The sequence below is a fragment of the Blennius ocellaris genome (genome assembly GCF_963422515.1).
Source record: "Blennius ocellaris genome assembly, chromosome: 18".
NCBI lineage: Eukaryota > Metazoa > Chordata > Actinopteri > Blenniiformes > Blenniidae > Blennius > Blennius ocellaris.
Window position 1 is genome coordinate 24,138,065 of NC_137667.1, and position 23,686 is coordinate 24,161,750.

The 23,686-nt window shown below is 43.8% G+C and overlaps 1 protein-coding gene across 1 annotated transcript in view; it reads left to right on the top strand.

The window, feature by feature from the left end:
• The first annotated feature begins 6,379 nt into the window (after positions 1-6,379).
• aig1 (androgen-induced 1 (H. sapiens)) overlaps positions 6,380-23,686 on the top strand; it is a 38,866-nt gene continuing 21,559 nt past the window's right edge. Inside the window, exons 1-3 of the mRNA XM_080514379.1 lie at positions 6,380-6,682; positions 13,562-13,717; positions 22,863-22,964. Of these exons, the coding sequence (XP_080370505.1) occupies positions 6,542-6,682; positions 13,562-13,717; positions 22,863-22,964 (399 nt within the window). The 5' untranslated portion in view covers positions 6,380-6,541. The remainder of the gene's footprint in view (positions 6,683-13,561; positions 13,718-22,862; positions 22,965-23,686) is intronic.

Below are 23,686 nucleotides of genomic sequence, written 5' to 3' on the forward strand. Positions count from 1 at the left end.
TTGGCTACCTTTTCAAATATGTTGAAAACCAACAAAAATATCAAGCAAAGGTTTTCAAAGGTTATACATCACATTAAGCATTGTATATGAATTCATCAGCGCAAACCCCTATCATGTATTTGTATTTTGCACCAGCCTGCCTTATGTTCCATATTAATGAAGGTAAAAATACTTGATAAACAGTTGGATAAAAGCACAAAGTACTATAATGTTAGGGACATTAGAAAAATCACAAAAATGATCTTGCCTATTTAATTCCAACTGAATTGTGTTAAAAACTAAAGTGAAGTAAGCTTTAAACACTGGTGTGAAAAATGTGCAGACTTCATAAGCTTGAACATAGCAGAAGTCACGGGTTCAGTAAGACACTGACTAATGCAGGAAAAGAACAGTACGTGATATCCATAATAGACTTGTGTAACATTCATGTATGGATCTGTCCATCTTGTAAATGCACAGACGGCTCCACATTTCTGGCAGTAGAAGCTCTGCGTCGCCATGGCAACAGCGTCACCTCTTTCCTCACCTGCTGAGGCATTTTAACACACACAAGTGTTATATGTGCTCTGAAATAGTTCATTCTGAAAACAAAGCATGGCAGCATTACAGCATTTGTTCTGTTCATACCAAGCCTTAGTTACCTGCTAAAAAACAAACTAAACGTCAAAATGCCTGATTGGACGCTAGTCTGATGCTGCCCTGATGCTGGTCTGTTGGTCTATGCTGGTCTAGTGTATCTAAAACTAGTCCAGTCAAGTCATTTAAATAGCACTTTAAAACAGCTGTGGCTGAAGCCAAACCGCTTCACATAAAAGACAAAAATAAAAATAGAAAAGTAAAAACAGTAAAATACAATAAAACAAACAATATGGTTGACGACAATGAAACCAGGCACAGTGTCTCAAACATGGTTAAAAGCCAAGGAATAAAAATCCTTAAGTCTTAAGATGAGTTTTAAAAGTGGACAGTGAGGGGGATTATGTGACAGCAGTGGAGCTCATTCCACAACAGAACAAGCTCCGCCCCTTCTGAGCTTTGGTTTAGACCTCATTCCTCCAGAAGCAACTGGTCAGCTGAACAGCACCAGGCAGGGGTAGAGGGGTGGAGCAGCTCAGAGAGGGGGGCGGGGCCAGACCGTTCAGATATTTTTTTTAATTTTTTTTTTTACCCTTTTTACCCTTGGGGGGGACACTCAAAGAGACAGAGGAGAGAGAAGATTGAGAGGAGAGAGAGAGAGAGAGAGAGAGAGAGAGAGAGAGAGAGAGAGAGAGGGGGTAGGGGGGTGGGTGGGGAAAACATACAATCTCCTTGTTACTGCTACATATATTATTTACAGTAATCACACTGATCCAAATATTTTCTAACTGTTATGAGATTAAACCAGCCTGAGCAGCTCTATCGAGACAGTAACATGATTTTCTAGCAAGAGTATAAATTAGCAGGTAGGCAAAAAATTAAAAAACAAAAACAAAAAAAACCAAAAAGCAAAAATGAAACAAAACAAAGAACAAAAACATGATTTTGATAATTGAAAGAACAGTAACAGAAAACAAGAAAAATCAGCCGCAAATCTCATCAATGAGGAGTGGAAGTGTGTGTGTGTGTGTGTGTGTGTGTGTGTGTGGTTTGTCCACTGGGTGTGGTTGGAATTGTTGTGGGGGGGGGGGGGGGGGCTGCAGCACCACCCTGGGGCGTGAGGCCATTGGGCTCGGACACCACCACCTGGGCCCCAGACCGAACCACCCTGGAGAGCCACGCCCCAACCCAGAAGGCACCAGACGGAGAGTGTAGAGAAGATCCCCACCCCCCAGGCCAGAGGGGCCCACAAGAGAAGAATAAAGGGTGCAGAGCCCCAGGCCCCGTCCCAAGCCGCTAAGCTGGGACCAGCCGGAGCAGGGCTCCCAGGCCGCATGGGCGGGGAGCCCCCCCTGATCCCGACGGCGAAGCCCGCCGCACCCCCGGGGGCCGGCCTCCCCACCACCACCCCACCAACCCGGCGGGACAGAGAAAGCTCAAGCTGCCGAGGCTTCGGACCAGCACCCCCACCCCCCCGCAGACCAGGAAAAGCGAAGGCCCAGCCCCGTCCAGCTAGAGAACTCGGTTTAAAACAACTGTTCATTCTAAAACCTTGGTTTAAAATCAGTGTTCCTTCTAAAACCTAGGTTTAAAATCAGTGTTCATTCTAAAACCTTGGTTTAAAATCAGTGTTCATTCTAAAACCTAGGTTTAAAATCAGTGTTCATTCTAAAACCTAGGTTTAAAATCAGTGTTCATTCTAAAACCTTGGTTTAAAATCAGTGTTCATTCTAAAACCTAGGTTTAAAATCAGTGTTCATTCTAAAACCTTGGTTTAAAATCACTGTTCATTCTAAAACCTTGGTTTAAAATCAGTGTTCATTCTAAAACCTAGGTATAAAACCACTGTCCATTCTAAAACGCAGGTATAAAATCACTTTCCATTCTAAAACCTACGTTTAAAACCACTGTACATTCTATAATCCAGGTTTAAAACCATTGGCTTCACATGTGGAGCCAGGGGACCCAGGTGGAAAAGAGGGGCTTCACAGGAGCCACTGGAGTCAACTAGTCTGATACTTGTCTATACTGGCCTGATACTGATTTATGGTGGGCTAATGCTAATCCAGATGTGTTCTGTGCTGGTCTATTGGTGGTCTTTCTTGGTTTATGTTGGTCCGATGCTGCCCTGATGCTTTTTTATGCTGTTTTATGTTGGTCTGAAGTATGGTAGCACCGATCCAGGTTTTTTCACTTCCGATCCCGTTAGCAGAAGGTGGATAGCTGCAGATATTGACACTGTTCCAATACCAGAGTTCTCTTTCCTTTAATATTATTATTATTATTATCATAATTATTGTTCATTTTATATGAGGCTGTAATAAACTCCTCTTGACAGTAAAGTAATAAATGTAGGAATGTTTGCATGCATTCTCTCAAAATACAACTTGAGGTTAGTATAAGGTCAGAAAAGGAAGCAGTACAGGGTATTTTTCTTCCATGTGGACAATGTGGGGTCTGCGTGACGTCATCATCTCATAATAAACTAGTTCTATCTTTAAAACCTCTCAATCACTTTATTAATCCCTGGAGAAATTCTTTAGCAACGCAGCACCAACAGAACGTCTCCAGTTCTAACGTAACTCCAACCATTGGGTCTATTTTCAGGGAGTTTAGTGTGGAGTAGGACGCAGCTTCACGGAGGTGTGAAGCAGGAGCTGACAGCTTGGAGGAGCTGCTGTTCATTGTTTGGATGTCAGAGCTGTTCTCCTGTACGGCTTTTCCACCAGAAAGAACCAGGAGCTAGTTTAGGGCTGGTGCCAGGGCCAGTTCTAAAATGAGCACCGCCAAAGTACTGGTTCTTTTATCACCGTTAACGGAGTCAAGCGAGAGCCACGTCATTACGTCACTCCAAAACATGATGCGTCACTGATTTCGCAGATCAGTGCTGACAGTGCTCATTTAGAAGAACGAGGAGATGGACTGTATTCATCTGTTTGGTCCGGGTCACTGCATCGAGTCTGGCCAGAACCTCACATGCAGATGAAAGAGACAGAAAACATTGAGTCTCCTCGTTGCTCTATTGGTGTTTTTTCACGTCTTTCTCCGTCCAGAGCCGTGGAGTGGCCAGAGAGAGAGAGAGAGAGAGAGAGAGAGAGAGAGAGAGAGAGAGAGAGAGAGAGAGAGAGAGAGACGTGAATGAACTTGGGGCTTATTTTTCAACATTTGGGCATTACATAGTGAATTTCTGCTCCTTTCATTTTACTTCTGGATGTGTCTGAATCAAAAGCTTCAGCATCAGGAGGAATGGAGGAGTAGAATGATAGAATGCAGCTCTACAGCCATTTATAATGGAAACCTACATAAACACACGCTGATTAAAGTTCTCTTTCACATGAAACCATTAAAAGGCTCATTTTATGGTTAAAAAAAATCCAGCTTTCATTTACAGTAGTATGTAGTTTGGTTTTTAGTTGCTTATGAACCAAAAGTATCACTTCATTATGAAGTTCTGTGGTAAAAAATAGTGGAGCGTCTTGTAGCGGAGCGCAATGCAGCCTCACACTGCATTGCACAGCGACTGCAGTGGCTTAGCCTGCGGTCATAACGCGAAACAAGACATGAAAGTTAGTTAGAATGATGTTACGATGAAAAGCGTGAAAACAATAGAAAACTGCTTCTAAATTCTATATCTCACGCAGCTGAGAGTGCAGTGGAGGAGCTCTGCAAAAGACAAAGAACTGGTGCTAACTTTGGCCCTTGCTCTGAGCTAGCCCCTGGTTCTTTCCGGTGGAAAAGCCCCCCTGGAGAGCTGGAATTTTAAAACGCTGATGTCTGGCGGCAGAGCACCGCCTTGCTGGACAACGGCTTTGCTAACAACCACGTTGCTGAGTTGCTTTGATATCATCCACGTTTCTGTGTTGCTTTGATTACATCCAAGTTGCTGCCTTGCATTGTTTTGAGTGTAAAATCCATCCAAACAGCAACATGTTGTCATGAACAGTTGGATAGCACAGTGCTACTACGTTAGCCTGCTAAGCTGGCTGCAAACTGTGGAATGGATTTCCTGACTCATTACTCCACGTCTCGTTGAGATCCGCCTCCCTTCAGGAAATCCAGTCCACAGTTTGCAGCCAGCCAGCAGTGCAGGCAGGAAACACTGTGGAGTCATTTCAGCAACAGTAAAGCAGGCAAGGCTTCATGGATCAGAAATCTCTGCAGGTTGGATTGGAAATGTGTGATCTGTGAATTACATCAATATCTGAACCCGATACTGATACTGGATCGGATCAACCCCGTCGCTAGTAGCACCAGATGTATCAGAAAACATTCCTTGAATGTTTTCTGATACTTGCTTTGATATTGGTTTGATGCCAATCTGATAGTATTCCAAATTGGTTTAATGGAAACCTCATGAAGTCTGATATTCTATGCTCATCTAATGGTGATCTGATGCTGGTCTATATTGGTCTAGAGTTAGCCTGATGGTGCTCTGATAGTGTCTGTACTGGCCTGATGCTGGTCTATATTGGTCTAGAGTTAGCCTGATGGTGCTCTGATAGTGTCTGTACTGGCCTGATGCTGGTCTATGGTTGTCTGATGAAAGTCTGATAGTGTTCCATGCTGGTCTACTGGTGGTCTATGTTGGTCTAATGATTGCTTGATGCCAGTCTATATTGGTCTGAAGCTGGTCTTGTACTACTCTGTGGGTTTGGCCTGCTGCTCGCTGCTCTTCTTTGGTCTGATGTTGTTTTTATGTCAATCTGATGCTGCTCCAAGTTCATTTAAAATGGTCGTGTTATACAGCTTTTCAACACTTTCACATGTGTTTTGTTGGTCCAAAATCATTGTATTCATAGTATATTGCCTGATATTTAGCCTTTCAGCCATTTGAATATTGGATCATAGGAGCTGCTTTCAAAATCGACCGTGTCTGTGTGAACTGGACTGGTTCCGCTCACCATAGTTTAGGCAGAAATTGGTGTTTTGGGTGTCCATCTAAAAATCATGGGTGTTCATAATTTATTAGGGGGAGGGCATTTTGCTTCTTAAGGGTAATATATTTAAATTTTATTATTTCATTTTGGAAGTGAAAAATTAAATAGATCATAGGTCCATATACTGTAATTTCTGGACTATTGAGTGCACCTGAATATAAGCAAAACAAGATGAATTCAGGCAAAATTAGATATTGAAAAGTAGTGATGGCCATTATATACATATTTAAGATGGCTTTGAGCATCACGTCCACTATTTTTTCAGTTGTCTTTTCTGAAAATTGCCCACACATGCCATTTTGGGAAGAGGAGGAAGTACTTCGTCTCGTGGTGCCATGTGCCACAGCAGAGCTGTCTAATTGTGGGAGGAGTCAAAGGGAGGGCCCACCTTGATTTGGATTGGCTAAACCCCCGATGACACCATATAGGGTTTGATTTCTGATTTCTGACAGATCACACAGAACTGAAGTGTTTGTGCCATTTGTCTTTTAAATCTGTGCAGGACTTTTTTGTGCAAATATACTAACTTTAATTTTATTGTTGATTTCACAGGTTTGATTAGGTTAAATTGACTTCTCAGATTTATGGTTCTCTCTCTCTCTCACGCACGCACACACACACACACACACACACACACACACACACACACACGCACGCACACACACACACGCACACAATTTATACATAAATTAGCTTTTATATGAACATAATGTGAAATGTTATATTTAAACAGAAATAATTCTTAATATGATCAATGGTATAAATCCTAAATACGTCGTAAACATTGTTTCATACATCGTTACATTGTATCTACCCCATGACGTCACCACCATAACACGGAAGCAGTCCAGAGAGCAGCCGGTGAGGGGAAGTGGGGGGCAGGAGGAGCGGCTCTCAGACACACGGAGGTCCACAGTACCAGGTCCACAGCCCCGGGTCCAGAATCCAGAGCGGCGGGCCGTGGCGGAGGAGTCAGACCGGCGCAGAGAGGTGAAAGGCGGGCGGGCAGGTAGACGGAGCCGAGCATCATGGCGCTGATCCCCTCGCAGGTTCTGCGGGTCGCCATCCTGCTGTCCTACTTCTCCATCCTCTGCCACTACAAGGCTCTGGACATGCCCGCGCACCAGACTTACGGGGGCAGCTGGAAGTTCCTGACCTTCATCGACCTGGTAACGACCCTGCTTTTCCTTCACACACGTTACAAATATATGATTACTCAGCGGTTCACGTGCTGCTTCTCTTTGTTTACCGGAAGCCGTGGCCGTAAACAACAATAACCGGGGCCCCGGAGTCTCTCCCAGGGGTCGAATGTGGTTTAAGGGGGGCAGATTGACGGGTAAAGGCTGAACCGGAACAGGTGTTGTGCTGCAAAAACCGCGCTAAGTCATTAGTGTCTTCCGGGGGCGCGGTGCGCGTGCACCGTGAGTCCCAGACACCAATATTTTTTTATACATTTATTGATTATTACCTCCACCAAGCAGGTTAGAAAATTACCCGTTTTTTTGTCTGTTTGTCTTTCTGTCTGGTAAGAAGATATCTGAAAAACTAATGTGCGGATCTTCATAAACAATTGTACACAAGCAGGTACATTTTGATCATACTTTGATCGTTATACTTTGGTGTAGAAATGTTCATTCAAATAGAAAATGTTAATTGTGCAATATATTGTCTGATTTTGTGTTCTTTCAAATTCTGAAATAAAATCACGTGATCACCAAACTAAATAAATGAAAAAAGGCAGTTGGTCTGGATGTGGAATATCTGTCATTTCCCTGTGCCCATGTGAAGACTGGACACAGGTCAGAAATCTCTGATTGCTCTTGTTTTAATTATTATTAATAATATTTCAGACATTCAGACAATAACTCAGACATGCCAAAGCCATGGTATGACACAAAATACAAACATGTATGTTTAAATATCTTCACACATGCACACTTAAATTATATATATAAAATGTCAAAAACACATCACTTCTAAAATTAATTAAATCAATGAATTTCTTATTAATTAAAACTTTGTTGAAGTACCTTAGTTTTAATTAGCTTAATTTAGGCCCCGTTTACAACATTTCCAAGTGAAAACGGGAAACTTTAGTTGCGTTTTGGGCGTCTGTCTACATGAAACTGTGCTCAGAGCCACGTTTAAAAAACGGCTTCCAACGTGAAATGTTTGGAAAATGCCACAACAACATCTCAGTGGAAATGGGGGGAGAATGCTGCTACTGCACATGAGCATCATGGCTGTAATTAATATTGTTCTGCACATGAGCTGGTAGAGACACCACAATAACAATTCAACTCCGTCGTCTGTTCATATGAATGCCCGTGTATTCCCGTTGTTAATGTTCAGAGTGTATTATTCTTTCATTACAAAAACAACCAACAGCTTCCACTATAGCTAAACATGCTAACGTCATCGTTTTCAGCGCGTCTGCTATTTCTTTGTGAACAGACATAAGTTTCAAAATGTTGCCGTGGAAACGTAAATCTTTACTGCAAACGAAAACACGGAAATGTTTTCAATTGAAATTTCTTTTAAACTGGGCCTTAAAAAAAGCTTTTAAACTGTTTTCAGAATTTTCAAAAGCAAATAAAATGTTTACAGGCTTTAATTTTCTTAGATTTTTGAAGGTTTTGTAATATCATATTGTCACATTTACCCTTTGACCCTGCAAGCTTTTCAATAGCTTCCTCTGCTTTTAGCTGCTGGTTGTCAGTCTTGTAAGGGAAAGTCGTTTTGTCTTGTTTCCCGCCATGTGCAGTGAGCTAGCTGTGCCAAAGCCCAGGGTAACTCCTGAGTCATTGTATTGGTGCTCTTTATTGTGCGTGTAAAAGCTGCTGCTGCACAGTTGAGGTGCAGCAGCAGACCACATCTAACTCTTTACAATCGCTGTCCTTTATCCACCAGTGAAATCCAATTAGAAACTTTACACTGTAACCACCAACAGAAATCAGAGGAAGACACTGCCACTATTCATACCAACACATAAAGGCACTTATGTTACAAAGCCAGCTCTGTGTGCAGCGAATCAGCTGCTCGCAGCCACTTTGAGAAAAACAGAAAAGATGAGCTTCTTTCTGCCTGTTGATTCTACTCCTGAAGAAATTCATGCTTCAGTCGAGGGATGCCCCGATACCACGTTTTTTCCCAAATGAGTACTGTAATGGCAAATACTCATACATTTGAGTACTGCCTGATACCGAGTACTTAGGGCAATACACACATGCATTTTTTTCCACAGATGTTATTGGAACAACATTCCTACATTGTCATGTTCTTAAATTCAAAATGAGTTCTTTATGGCGCCACCACATGCACTGTTAGAAAACATTTGAATAAAAGGTTGTCAGAAGCTGCAGGATTTCCTCTACATTCATTTAGGAGTTCTTGAATCCTCACTGCTGCTGCTGCTGTTTCCAAATGTATTTATTTATGTATTATTAATTTACTGGTATGCTCATACACAGTGCCACAAGTCTTGACTTTCCCAGCAGAGTCCTGCACTGTGTTGGGTTCTCCTCCGTTCGGGGCAGGGTGTGGAACAGTCTGAACACAGCCAGTGTTTGGCTGCTGAAGACAAGCGGCTCTATTTCACTGCACTGTTTTAGGCAGCGAGACATGAGGACAAATCACAGTTTCTTCACCCCTGAGCTGCTTTGAGTGGAATTAAAATGTTCTTTATGTATTCAACCTTTATTACAAGAGTGAAAGCATCAGTAAAGCATTTCTTTCCTCAAGTTCTTACCGCTGCACCTGAGTGAAACATTGCTTTAAAATATTTTAAAAAGTAAAAAAAAAAAAATCTAAATATAATATCCTCTACATAATCTGTGATAGAGGAAAAGGAACATTTCTCCAGATTTTCTCAATAATTTTTTTATTCTTTTCTCATTTCTTTATGGGGAGCAAGCCACATGTAAATGTAACATTACTACAATACAAACACGTCTTATGTAATAGTTTAACTAATTCAATATAAATAATGAGCCAAAAATAAGCTAACAAACAGTTTTCTTTGCTGTGAAAAACTTGTTAAGTCATAATAACAACGTGTGTGTGTGCGTGCGTGCGTGCGTGCGTGCGTGTGACTGACAGAAAGCTGTTATACTTTCCACATTAAACTTTTCCCCCCTGGTTTACTGTGCTGTTAAAGAGCCGTGTCCACTGGCAGCCAGGAAACACAGCGCCGCCACATCTGGTTCCCTGTGTGTGTGTGTGTGTGTGTGTGTGTGTGTGTGTGTGTGTGTGTGTGTGTGTGTGTGTGTGTGTGTGTGTGTGTGTGTGTGTGTGTGTGTGTGTGTGTGTGTGTGTGTGTGTGTGTGTGTGTGTGTGTGTGTGTGTGTGTGTGTGTGCACTTCAATATGAAAGTGACACACTAAAGCAGACATCTTCCTCATCGACTCCTTCATACCAATTCCTTTTTTATTAACAAATCTCCATAATCATGGACAACTATGAGATTGATTAATAAATTAATGAGGAGCCACTTGATTTATCAATAATTTAGCATCTGTTTTTAGGATCAAATGATCGGCATATTTTATAACAGATACCCAAATGTTTTATGTTTCCGACACTAAAAATAGCTCGATTTGAATATTTTGAGGTTTTGTAAGTAATGTAAGTATGTATCTTAATTTAATTTAGACTATAGAGTAACTATTACTATTCTCATGTAACTTCAGCCAATGTTCAGTTTATAGAGCATCTTCCCCCACTAACATCCAGATTATAGAGCATCTTCCTCCTCTAACATCAGATTATAGAGCATCTTCCTTCTACTAACATCCAGATTATAGAGCATCTTCCTCCTCTAACATCAGATTATAGAGCATCTTCCTTCACTAACATCCAGATTATAGAGCATCTTCCTCCTACTAACATCCAGATTATAGAGCATCTTCCTTCACTAACATCAGATTATAGAGCATCTTCCTCCTCTAACATCAGATTATAGAGCATCTTCCTCCTACTAACATCCAGATTATAGAGCATCTTCCTCCTACTAACATCCAGATTATAGAGCATCTTCCTTCACTAACATCAGATTATAGAGCACCTTCCTTCACTAACATCAGATTATAGAGCATCGCCTTCCTCTAACATCAGATTATAGAGCATCTTCCTTCACTAACATCAGATTATAGAGCATCTTCCTCCTACTAACATCAGATTATAGAGCATCTTCCTTCACTAACATCAGATTATAGAGCATCTTCCTTCACTAACATCAGATTATAGAGCACCGCCTTCCTCTAACATCCAGATTATAGAGCATCTTCCTTCACTAACATCAGATTATAGAGCATCTTCCTTCACTAACATCAGATTATAGAGCATCGCCTTCCTCTAACATCCAGATTATAGAGCATCTTCCTTCACTAACATCAGATTATAGAGCACCGCCTTCCTCTAACATCCAGATTATAGAGCATCTTCCTTCACTAACATCAGATTATAGAGCATCTTCCTTCACTAACATCAGATTATAGAGCATCGCCTTCCTCTAACATCCAGATTATAGAGCATCTTCCTTCACTAACATCAGATTATAGAGCATCTTCCTTCACTAACATCAGATTATAGAGCATCTTCCTCCTACTAACATCAGATTATAGAGCATCTTCCTTCACTAACATCAGATTATAGAGCATCTTCCTTCACTAACATCAGATTATAGAGCATCGCCTTCCTCTAACATCCAGATTATAAAGCATCTTCCTCCTCTAACATCAGATTATAGAGCATCTTCCTTCACTAACATCCAGATTATAGAACATCTTCCTCCACTAACATCCAGATTATAGAACATCTTCCTTCACTAACATCCACATTATAGAACATCTTCCTCCACTAACATCCAGATTATAGAACATCTACCTCCACTAACATCCAGATTATAGAGCATCTTCCTTCACTAACATCCAGATTATAGAACATCTTCCTCCACTAACATCCAGATTATAGAGCACCTTCCTCCACTAACATCCAGATTATAGAACATCTTCCTCCACTAACATCCAGATTATAGAGCACCTTCCTCCACTAACATCCAGATTATAGAGCATCTTCCTCCACTAACATCCAGATTATAGAGCATCTTCCTCCACTAACATCCAGATTATAGAGCACCTTCCTCCACTAACATCCAGATTATAGAGCATCTTCCTCCACTAACATCCAGATTATAGAGCATCGTCCTGTAACTGACATTAACTATGTTCAAGTACTAATTTTGATCCAGATGAACCACTCTGGCTTTAATGAACATAAACTATAGTAACAGAAATAGATTGGTTTTACTGTAGTGCTTCAGCAAAGTGCTTCTTCTCTGTCTAATTGATGTATCGAACAATAAAATGTACATTTTACTTCTTCTGATGGTTCATTGACGCTCAAAATCCTGCTTGAGCTCTGCTCTGTACATAAATGCATATGGATGGCGTTGAGGCTATATAATACCTTTATGAACTTGCTGTGTCCTCACCTAGCAGGTGACATCTGATGCTCCCAGAGCGGGGGAGGGGAGATAGTTGTTTGCATCCTCTCCTTGGAGAAGGAGGTCACATCCATCACTGTGAATATATCGATAGGAGAGTGTTATTACACACATAGAGGTTAAACTATCCAGCCGCTGTGCTCCGCCTCTCACCTCAAGCTGTCGGAGAGCTTCTCCTTGAAATGCAGCATTTGTAATTTGGCATGATTGTCATATTTAAGGTGCACATTGCGTGGCTTTGTTGAAATCTGTCCGATTTGTGGGGTTTGTTGTTCTTTTTGCAGAATAAGCCAGTGTTTCCTGCTGTTGAGGATTTATTCACGTTGGACAAACCTTGCTGTGGGGCATTTGAAAAGTTTTACACATCAGTCAGACTCAGCCCCTTTTTACATGAGAACATTTTAAGTGAAAATGCATCGTTTTTGCGTTTTCATTTCCGAAAACATTTGCACGGTAACAATTTGAAAACAATGTCCGTTTACGTGGCACAAACATTGAAAACAATGTAGTTCTCTTGTAAAACCACGTGTGGGTGCTGTTATATGTTTGTAATGAAACCACACACATAATAAGCTGTAAACATTAACAAGGAGAGTGTGGAGACATTTGTATGGACAGACGACCAATTTGGATTGTTATTACAGGAGGCTCTCTTTTATAAAATTATTATGCTAATGCTAACAATTATTTAGCTCATCAATTAACCTGTAGATTCCTTTTATGATCATGATTTTATGATTGTTTAAAGTCTGTCATTTTCCCTCATGTGCTTGCATCACGGTTTAGCAACTGTATCCTCAGACAGGCGATTCAGAGATGTTCCCTTCATGACATCATCTGGGGGAATAACCCCTCCTTCTGGTAGTGGATCCTTGCTTTGACCCTCCCACAGGTCGATGAGCTCTGCCCTCTAAAATGATCAGCGTATGCTCATTTTGATCTCTTTGCAAATGGGCCAGGAAAGCAGACAGGTAGGCGTGGACCGACAGCTTATTGGTTTTCAGAGGTACGGAAACAGAAACAAGCTGTTCTCAGTAAAGCTCACGAGAGGGACTTTTAGACTTACTGAAATTCAGGACCAAAGCAGAAACAATGTGAAAAACTGTATAATATGGGGTCTTTAAAGTTTCCCACTTGTGAAGTGTTTGGCTCGCCACCTCCTGGTGAGCTGTCACTTTTACAGCTCATGTCCAGAGGCAGTAGATTTGGTGAAAAGACAGCAACCACAAAACATTTCTCAGGTTCTATTTTTCCGTTATAAGCAGCTGTGTGTGCTCACACATGCTCATTTTCAAGTGAATTCCATATTTCAGGCCCTCTTCTCTCTGGGGTACAAGAAATTACTTTGCAGTAATGCGTGAAATTACTGGCTGAATTCGATGAAGGCGAGGAAGGTTCTGTGAAAATGAGTAAACCACAACATTTCATGATTACTTTCAGAGCAGCCCAGTCTCTCCTCGCCTCTTCTGAAAGAACGCACTGCCTCGTCCTTTCCTTCTTTGTCTCTTTGTCTGGTGTGTGAAAGCTCTCCCGTCTCTCCCTGCAGGTGATCCAGGCAGTGTTTTTTGGTCTGTGTGTCTTGATCGATGTGTCCAGTCTGCTGACTAAGGGAGGCGACAGCAGGGAGCAGGAGCGGCAGTTGAGGAAGCTGATTGGCCTGAGGGACTGGATGATGGCCGTCCTGGCCTTCCCTGTCGGAGCGGTGAGGCCATAGATCCACGCTTGCAAACACGCGCGCACACACACACGCACGCACGCACGCACGCACGCACGCACGCACGCACGCACGCACGCACGCACGCACGCACGCACGCACGCACGCACGCACGCACACACGCACACACACACACACACACACACACACACACACACACACACACACACACACACACACACACACACACACACACACACACACACACACACACACACACACACACACACACACACACACACACACACACCCAGTTTTCTGCAAAGCGCTAATCATCCAGACGAGGATCTGACATCTTTGATCATTGTGAAAGAGACAAACATTTGATTGTTTATCACCATCAGGCCAACAGAATTGTTACTGAGCACTTCTGCGATGACAATAGAAGAAAATATTGGCCACCAATTAAATATAAAGATCTGAGCTCATTGAATGCATGATTATTCAGATGTGGTTAAAATGATCTTTCGTGTCTAATCACTTTGTTGATTTTTAGAAAAGGGTTCACAGGCAGCGAAGACACAGACACTCCAGGTTCATAACTTGGTGCTGTTTTTGGTACAGGTGATAGAAGCTCATCATGGGAACCTTATTGATTGTTGTTCATTTCACAAGCTCGGTGACTTAGCACTGAGGTAAACTGCTTAGTGTCGGCTTCTCACGCTTCCTCTACTGGACACTCAGATTTCAATCAGCTGCTTTTTGGCTGACGACCCGTTGTTCTCTAATGACTACAATCGGCCGGTTAATTGTTTGGGCCCTGACAACAACAATCTCAAAGACAATTGAGGCCCCATTTACACAACAACATTTCACGTGAAAACTCATTGTTTTGTGCATTTTCATGTTTATTTCAACTAGGGAAGCACGAACCAGGTTTTTTCACTTACGATCCAATCCCGATGCCCAAATTTGGATATCTTCTGGTACCGATACTATTCTGATGCCAGAGCTCTGTTTGCTTCAGTATTATTGTTGTTGTTGTTGTTGTTGTTGTTGTTGTTGTTGTTGTTGATTTTATATGAGGCTGTAATAGACTCTCTACAGTAAAGTATGAAATGTAGGAATATTTGCATGTATTCTCTCAAAAGACAACTTGAGGTTAGTATGAGATCAGAAAAGGAAGCAGTACAAAGTATTTTTGTTCCATTTGGACAATGTGGGGGTCCGCCTCCCTTCAGGAAATCCAGTCCACAGTTTACAGAACGCCAGCAGAACAGCAGCAGGGAAACACTGTGGAGTCATTACAGCAGGAGCACAGATGAAGCTTCATGTATCGGAAATCTCCGCCAGTTGGATTGGAAATTTCCGATCTGTGAATTACGTTCATATCAGAACTCGATACCAATACTGGATCGGATCAGCCCCATCCCTAATTTCAGCTATTTCGAGTAACTTTCAACTATAAAACTATAAAGTCCCAGGATAAAATGCATTCCACTGTCTACACGTAGAGATTCTGAGCATTTTCTGTTCCCAGAAAGTTGCGTTTACACATTTTCCACAGAGTCGGACTATTTTCAAAAAGTTCCACGTTGGGAGCTCTTTTATAAAGAAGTTCCGTTTTTAGAAACTCTGAGCACCATAGTCATTTAAACGGGGCCTGAATTGGGTGGACTGGATTTGGTCTGATGTCTTGGAAGTTAATGCTGCTCACTGGACAAGCCTGGCTGGTCCAGCTGAATGGTGGAGCTCAGGTATTTGAACTCTTTGGGTGTGTCACCCAGGATTACATAAGCTAATGGTTTCTATGTTGATGGTTTCTATGTTGGTGGTTTCTGTGTTGATGGATTATATAGGGCCCAGGGCATGGCTTATTGTTTCATTGACTTTTAACATGGAGTCAAACGAGGTCAGTGATCGATCATGACCCCTCCAAGTTGAATTTTTGAATTTTGTTGGCAGAAAAGAAAGAACGAGTGGTGTAAACCTACTCCTCTGTGAGGAGAAGGTTTTCACGTAGATATATACAGTTAAACCTGTGATGTAGGGATGTTGTAGGACCAGTTGATATTGAATGAACCAAACACCAAATATGTTATGATTATTTCAAAGCACATAACTAAACCACTACAAAGATGTAACAATATATACACATGTATATAAGATGTATACAGATAATTATTAAATAAGATTGAATGTACTTCAAGGACCACATACAGTCCATTTCCATCCTGAGTGACCAGACTGGTAAAATATCGCTGCAATAACCTTTAAATTTATACTTCAAAGGTTTTTCTTTGTTGTGGTCACAGTGTATGTAATGAAATTGTCTGTATTTTTACAAGATGAAACAGTACTGAAAATGATTACAATCTCAACATAAAGTAAATTTTAATGAAACGTTCTGGGGCAAAATACAATGAAATGTCAAAATAAAAGTAGTCTCAATCCTCTATAAGTTCCTTGCTTGGTGGGACCAGATTGAGCCTCTTAAGCCCCGTTTCCACCGCACAAAAAGTACCGGCCTAGACCGGTCTAAACCGCTCCGGTTCGCATGTCACGACAGGAATGCGGTCTAAACCGCTCTAAACCGCTCCAAAGGCGACCGCTTTTCCGCTCCCCTTCCGTTGGGGTACCAGGACCATGGAACGGGTCTGAGTTTGAGCTGCTGTCTGCTGATTGGTCAGTGATTTACGACACGCCCTCAATATTTTAATGTGTCGGCTGGACGAAGCCTCTGTCAGTGTGGTCAGCTTTTCTTTGCTGCTCAACTTTAGTGTTTGTGGTGAAACAGCGACTTGAGGCAGGGGGAGACCGGGGGGAGGGACTTTGCATCGCGTTGGAGCTTTCTGTTAGCAGCATAGCGCTCGCCGTGGCGTGGATGCGCGTCCGGGACACGGGAGTCTGGAGCTCTCGTCTCCGGCGCTGATCGCGCTCCGACAACTCCGCTTTCCAGAGGCGGTCAGCGTTCTGTTCAGCCGCGGTCAGTGGCGCTATATCACGGGGACGGACCGCGGAAGCCATGAAAAGGAGCTCGGAGTTCGGCGCCTCCGTGTTCCGACGCTGAGCTGCCGGACCGCGATCAGCGCCGGAGTGGAGTGGCTGCTGCGTTTAAGCCAGTGCTTCTCAAATGGTGGGGCGCGCCCCCCTGGGGGGGCGTGGTGGGGTGTCAGGGGGGGCGTGAGGCGGGCGCGACTTTCAGTATTAGTGTCTTTATTCATGCTTGAAGGATTAAAAAAGGGCCTCCAGCCACTAGGTGGCAGCAGTGCTCAAACTCATCAACAGGCTGCCTGTTCAACCAGTTCTTCTACACACCAGTAGTGTGTAGAAGAAGTACTACACACCAACACCGGTGTACAGAGCTGGAGGAGGAGGAGGAGAGGTGGAGAAGTTTCTGACAGGAGTGAAAAGAAAAAAGGATGAGGCGTCAGAGGAAAAGAAAACAGGTGACAGTAAACATAAAGCTAGTAAGAGCAGGAGATATGACGATGCTACATAGCCCTTGGGTTTACCGTGAACACGTCGGGAACCAGGAAACACCCGTTTGTGTTTTATGCCTAAAAACTCTGGCAGCGGAGCATGAAACCAAATAAATGAAGACGACACCTGGAGACCATACACCTGGAGACCATACACCTGGAGACCATACACCATACACCTGGAGACCAAACACCATACACCTGGAGACCATACACCATACACCTGGAGACCATACACCTGGAGACCATACACCATACACCTGGAGACCATACACCATACACCTGGAGACCATACACCTGGAGACCATACACCATAAACCTGGAGACCATACACCATACACCTGGAGACCAAACACCATACACCTGGAGACCATACACCTGGAGACCATACACCATACACCTGGAGACCAAACACCATACACCTGGAGACCATACACCATACACCTGGAGACCATACACCTGGAGACCATACACCATACACCTGGAGACCATACACCTGGAGACCATACACCATAAACCTGGAGACCATACACCATACACCTGGAGACCAAACACCATACACCTGGAGACCATACACCTGGAGACCATACACCATACACCTGGAGACCATACACCATACACCTGGAGACCATACACCATACACCTGGAGACCATACACCTGGAGACCATACACCTGGAGACCATACACCCGTTATGTCAGTAAGCCACTGGAGTTGTTTCATGGTAAACTCCATGAGTATGGCCAACAAGCCGGTCATTTTGTCAGCGCGGCATCAGTAAACAAAAAAGCCTGTTAGTCTCTTACAAAGTTGCCCACCACATCGCAAGGTGCATAAAACCTCACACCATAGAGATTTATTTTGATAATCAGGCGATTGTATGCAGAATGCTGGTGCCAGCAACTCATACAGTGGTTTATACAGATAAATAAATACATATGATCAAGTTCTCAATGGTAGTACAATTCGGGGGGGGGGGGGGGGGGCCCTGAAAAAAATTCTGTCCTCTAGGGGGGGCGTGACAGAAAATAATTGAGAACCACTGGTTTAAGCAGAAAGCTCAAGACTCCTGTGTCTGTGCCTCAGCCAACCGGGGGGAACGCTCCGGTCACTGCCCCGCACCCGAGCGCTCGAGCAATGTTCTTATATTATGGTTCATTACGTTATGGGGCGTTATGGATCGTTACATTGTATTATGAAACATTATGGATCGCTACGTTACCCTATGAAACGTTATGGATCGTTATGTTATGGAACGTTATGTTATGGAACATTATGGATTGTTATGTTAATTTATGGAACGTTATGGATCGTTACATTATGTTATGGGTCGCTATGGATCATTATGTTATGGAACGTTATGGATCGCTACGTTACGTTATGGCTCGCTACATTGCATTATGGATCATTACATTTTGGAACATTATGGATCGCTACATTACATTATGGATCATTATGGAACCTTACGTTACGTAATGGAACATTGTGGATCATTACGTTATGGAACGTTATAGATTCCTACGTTACGTTATGGAACGCTATGGAATACTACGTTGTGTTATGGATTGTTACGTTATGGATTGTTACGTTATGGATCATTATGAAACGCTATGGATCGTTACGTTACTTTATGGAAGTGAGAGATGGGTGAGCTACACTAATGCAATACTGCATGGTGTGAGAGGGGCGAGCTACAGCAATGCAATACACACTGCATGGTGAGAGAGGGGCAAGCTACCCTAATGCAATCCACACTGCATGGTGAGAGAGGGGCGAGCTACACTAATGCAATACACACTGCATGGTGAGAGAGGCGCGAGCTACAGTAATGCAATACACACTGCATGGTGAGAGAGGGGCGAGCTACACTAATGCAATACACACTGCATGGTGAGAGAGGGGCGAGCTACACTAATGCAATACACACTGCATGGTGAGAGAGGGGCGAGCTACACTAATGCAATACACACTGCATGGTGAGAGAGGGGCGAGCTACACTAATGCAATACTGCATGGTGTGAGAGGGGCGAGCTACAGCAATGCAATACACACTGCATGGTGAGAGAGGGGCGAGCTACACTAATGCAATACACACTGCATGGTGAGAGAGGAGCAAGCTACACTAATGCAATACACACTGCATGGTGAGAGAGGGGCAAGCTACCCTAATGCAATCCACACTGCATGGTGAGAGAGGGGCGAGCTACACTAATGCAATACACACTGCATGGTGAGAGAGGGGCGAGCTACACTAATGCAATACACACTGCATGGTGTGAGAGGGGCGAGCTACAGCAATGCAATACACACTGCATGGTGAGAGAGGGGCAAGCTACCCTAATGCAATCCACACTGCATGGTGAGAGAGGGGCGAGCTACACTAATGCAATACACACTGCATGGTGAGAGAGGCGCGAGCTACAGTAATGCAATACACACTGCATGGTGAGAGAGGGGCGAGCTACACTAATGCAATACACACTGCATGGTGAGAGAGGGGCGAGCTACACTAATGCAATACACACTGCATGGTGAGAGAGGGGCGAGCTACACTAATGCAATACACACTGCATGGTGAGAGAGGGGCGAGCTACACTAATGCAATCCACACTGCATGGTGAGAGAGGGGCGAGCTACACTAATGCAATACACACTGCATGGTGAGAGAGGAGCAAGCTACACTAATGCAATACACACTGCATGGTGAGAGAGGGGCAAGCTACCCTAATGCAATCCACACTGCATGGTGAGAGAGGGGCGAGCTACACTAATGCAATACACACTGCATGGTGAGAGAGGGGCGAGCTACACTAATGCAATACACACTGCATGGTGAGAGAGGGGCAAGCTACCCTAATGCAATCCACACTGCATGGTGAGAGAGGGGCGAGCTACCCTAATGCAATCCACACTGCATGGTGAGAGAGGGGCGAGCTACCCTAATGCAATCCACACTGCATGGTGAGAGAGGGGCGAGCTACACTAATGCAATACACACTGCATGGTGAGAGAGGCGCGAGCTACAGTAATGCAATACACACTGCATGGTGAGAGAGGGGCGAGCTACACTAATGCAATACACACTGCATGGTGAGAGAGGGGCGAGCTACACTAATGCAATACACACTGCATGGTCAGAGAGGGGCGAGCTACACTAATGCAATACACACTGCATGGTGAGAGAGGGGCGAGCTACACTAATGCAATCCACACTGCATGGTGAGAGAGGGGCGAGCTACACTAATGCAATACACACTGCATGGTGAGAGAGGGGCGAGCTACACTAATGCAATACACACTGCATGGTGAGAGAGGGGCGAGCTACACTAATGCAATACACATTGCATGGTGAGGGAGGGGCGAGCTACACTAATGCAATATACACTGCATGGTGAGAGAGGGGCGAGCTACACTAATGCAATACACACTGCATGGTGAGAGAGGGGCGAGCTACACTAACACACCATCAGTGTGCTTCAGGAGGAAACGGCCTGAAGCAGCAAGAGGAGACCAAGAACCAGGGAGTAGAATCCTCACACAGTAGTTATGTGCTGTATAGGAGGAAGTTTTATTCACAAACAAGAAAATATTGTTGATAATTAATAGCAGACTTTGCATGCAGTCCTTTCTGGTGATGCCAGGTGGCGCTCAACCCCATTGTGCACAGACACATTAGTAAAGACTAATGCAACAGACTCTTTTATTTGCCTTGTGTGGACGCCTATGAACAAAGGTCTATTGTGTTACTGTTTGTTGAATAAAGACACACAAATGAAGATACATACATACAAGTTGCTATCCTGCTACTATGTCAGCCTCATAACTGCTAAGATGGCTTCTTCCTCTTTTCCATATACAGCTTCAGTTCAATAAACTATGAGTAGAGTAATGGAGCGAGCACAAAAGTTTATGGTACTTTGGAGAAAGAAAACTACTCCAAGTGCCCACAGAATTTCAGCAGGAAAATCTGTTTGAATAAACCTTGTCAAGTCATCCTTGGCCAGACGGCGACCTCTGTCTGATCCTCAGACTCCTCCTTGTCTCGCACGCTCTGTTGCCACCATGCCCAAGAACCACACGGTCCATGTGACCAGCACAGATTCATGCTCATGATGTCGTCTTTACTGCTTCACGCAGACCTGAGCGCCAGCCAGACTGCTGCAATATTCCAGGCTACAAAATACTCTGACACACACAAGCATGCATGCATGCACACACACGCGTGCACACACACACACACACACACACACACACACACACACACACACACACACACACACACACACACACACACACACACACACACACACACACACACACACTATAGAAACTATTATCTGGTATGTTTCCATGTGTGTGAGCTGGACACAGAGTTCAGCTTACATTCAGCACAATAGATATGATCATCACCACAGCTTGTGCCTGAAACCTTGCCCGGCTGATAAGAGACGTGCGTTCGCGCATGCGTTCGTGCCTGCGTGTGCGCGCGCGCGTTTCCTGCTGAAACCAGAGAACATGGTGGTCAGGGTACAATAGGTGGTTGATGGAGCTTTGCTGAAGCCCAAATAACGGTCATGTAATTCCACCCCCGTCCTGCAGAACATGCTCTGGCCTCCATCCAAACACTGGAGATGCCCGAGACAAAGAGTTTTTTGGCTCATGTCATGTTCGGGACATGTGGGTCATGAGGCAGCTGCGATCAGCCGGATGCACTGTCGGGAGAGCTGCATGTGCAGCGAGAACAAATCAAGAGTGGACATCGACCACCGTGCAGTGGAAACATGAGACAGTTTGACAGTTTGAACAATGAGGAAAAGAACTGCGTGGAACTAGAGGGAGGGTGTAAATCTGTTGCACTCGGGACTCGGGTTGGCCAAATTCACAAATATGGTAAATGGATTTCACCGACATAGTGATGGAGCAGTCCCTCAGAGTTTTACAATGTTAATCACATTCACACACACATTCACACTCCAATGGAGGCGGCTGCCATGCGAGGAGCTCAGTCCCTCCACTGGGAGTAGTTTGGGGCTCGAGGACCCTTCAACATGTGGACAGGAGGAGATAGGGAATGGAACCTGCAACCCTCCAGAGAGACAACCACTCCACCTAACATATTTCATTGCCTGTGAGTTTACCTGTGAGCCTCAAACACATTGCAGTGTCTTTCTGTCATACACTCACAGTACATGCACTGATATTACCTTGAGCTTGGAGTAATTTCCCATCGTATTTGTTTGGTTTGTCAAAAACTCAGACATTTCCATTAGGCACGAAAAACTTTAGAATTTAAATGTAGATGTTATTATGGCCCTATTTGTAGCATCTGGCCCACTAAAGAAGAAAGTATGGTGAATGTGGCCCCTGAACTAATGTGTTTGAGATGTGTGCTGTAAACTCATGTTGTTCAGATGAGGGCTCGGGGAATAGATCTCACTGAAGTTTAGGCTGATTTACACTGACATCAACTGTATGTTTACAATCATCTGTGTACGCAGCAGTTATTAGATGCCTCCCTGATGGTGTTGCTTGGTTGATAAGCAGCATTTTTTGCCTCAAACTTTGGCACCATGCCGTATAGTTCAAGGAAATAGTAAACCGTGGGAACTCAGTTGTATTGAACATCACATGAAGACAAAGTATGAATGGATGGATCCGGTTATGTGTTTTGCTGTGTTTCGTCTGAACCTGTGTCTTCTTTTCTCTCCTCAGTTTGTGGTGTTCACCTTCTGGTCCCTCTACCTATACGACAGAGAGCTGGTGTACCCCAAACTACTTGATAACTTCATTCCTCAGTGGCTCAACCACGGCATGGTGAGTCACAGCCATGTTTCTATTTATTTCTTTATAGGTAAAACGTCTGATTAAAGAGTGGCACAGACTCTCCTGTTTTGACACTGATGTGGATTTTGGTTCCGTTGCATTGGCAGGTGGTACAGATCTGATCTTTTCTGTTTTGGGGGATTCAAACTTAAAACAGCTGGACCCCCTGTGTATACTTTTACGTCAGATGTGTATTATCGAATGGAATATGTTGGATATTCAATCAGAAGCTGTTTGTGTTTCTTTGGAGCAGAGAAATAATGAGGAAACATTTCCCAATCACCTGTGAGATAAATGGTTTTGTTGATCTTTATATTTGGCCCCGTTCACATGGCAACGTTTCATTTCAGAAAAGTTTTGCATTTACACAGCAACATTTTGAAAACTATGTAGTTTCCATGCCAGGACACAAGTTGCCACTATATTGTTTGTTTGTCTAATTAAATCACACACACATGCGTGCAGAGAACAAAACGACACAATTCAGAAAAGTCGCGTTTTCCCCCATTTCCATGGAGTCGGAAGTATTTTGAAAAGTTGCATCGGCCTGGGATGCGGGCTCGTAAGCGAGCACCTGGTGGCCGGGCCTTTGCCCGTGGGACCTGGCCAGGCTCAGCTCGAAGGGACTACGCGGGGCCCTCCTTCCCTTCCTCCTGTGAGCCCACCACAAACATAGGCTACCGTAGGTGTTGGGTGCAGTGTGGATTGGGCGG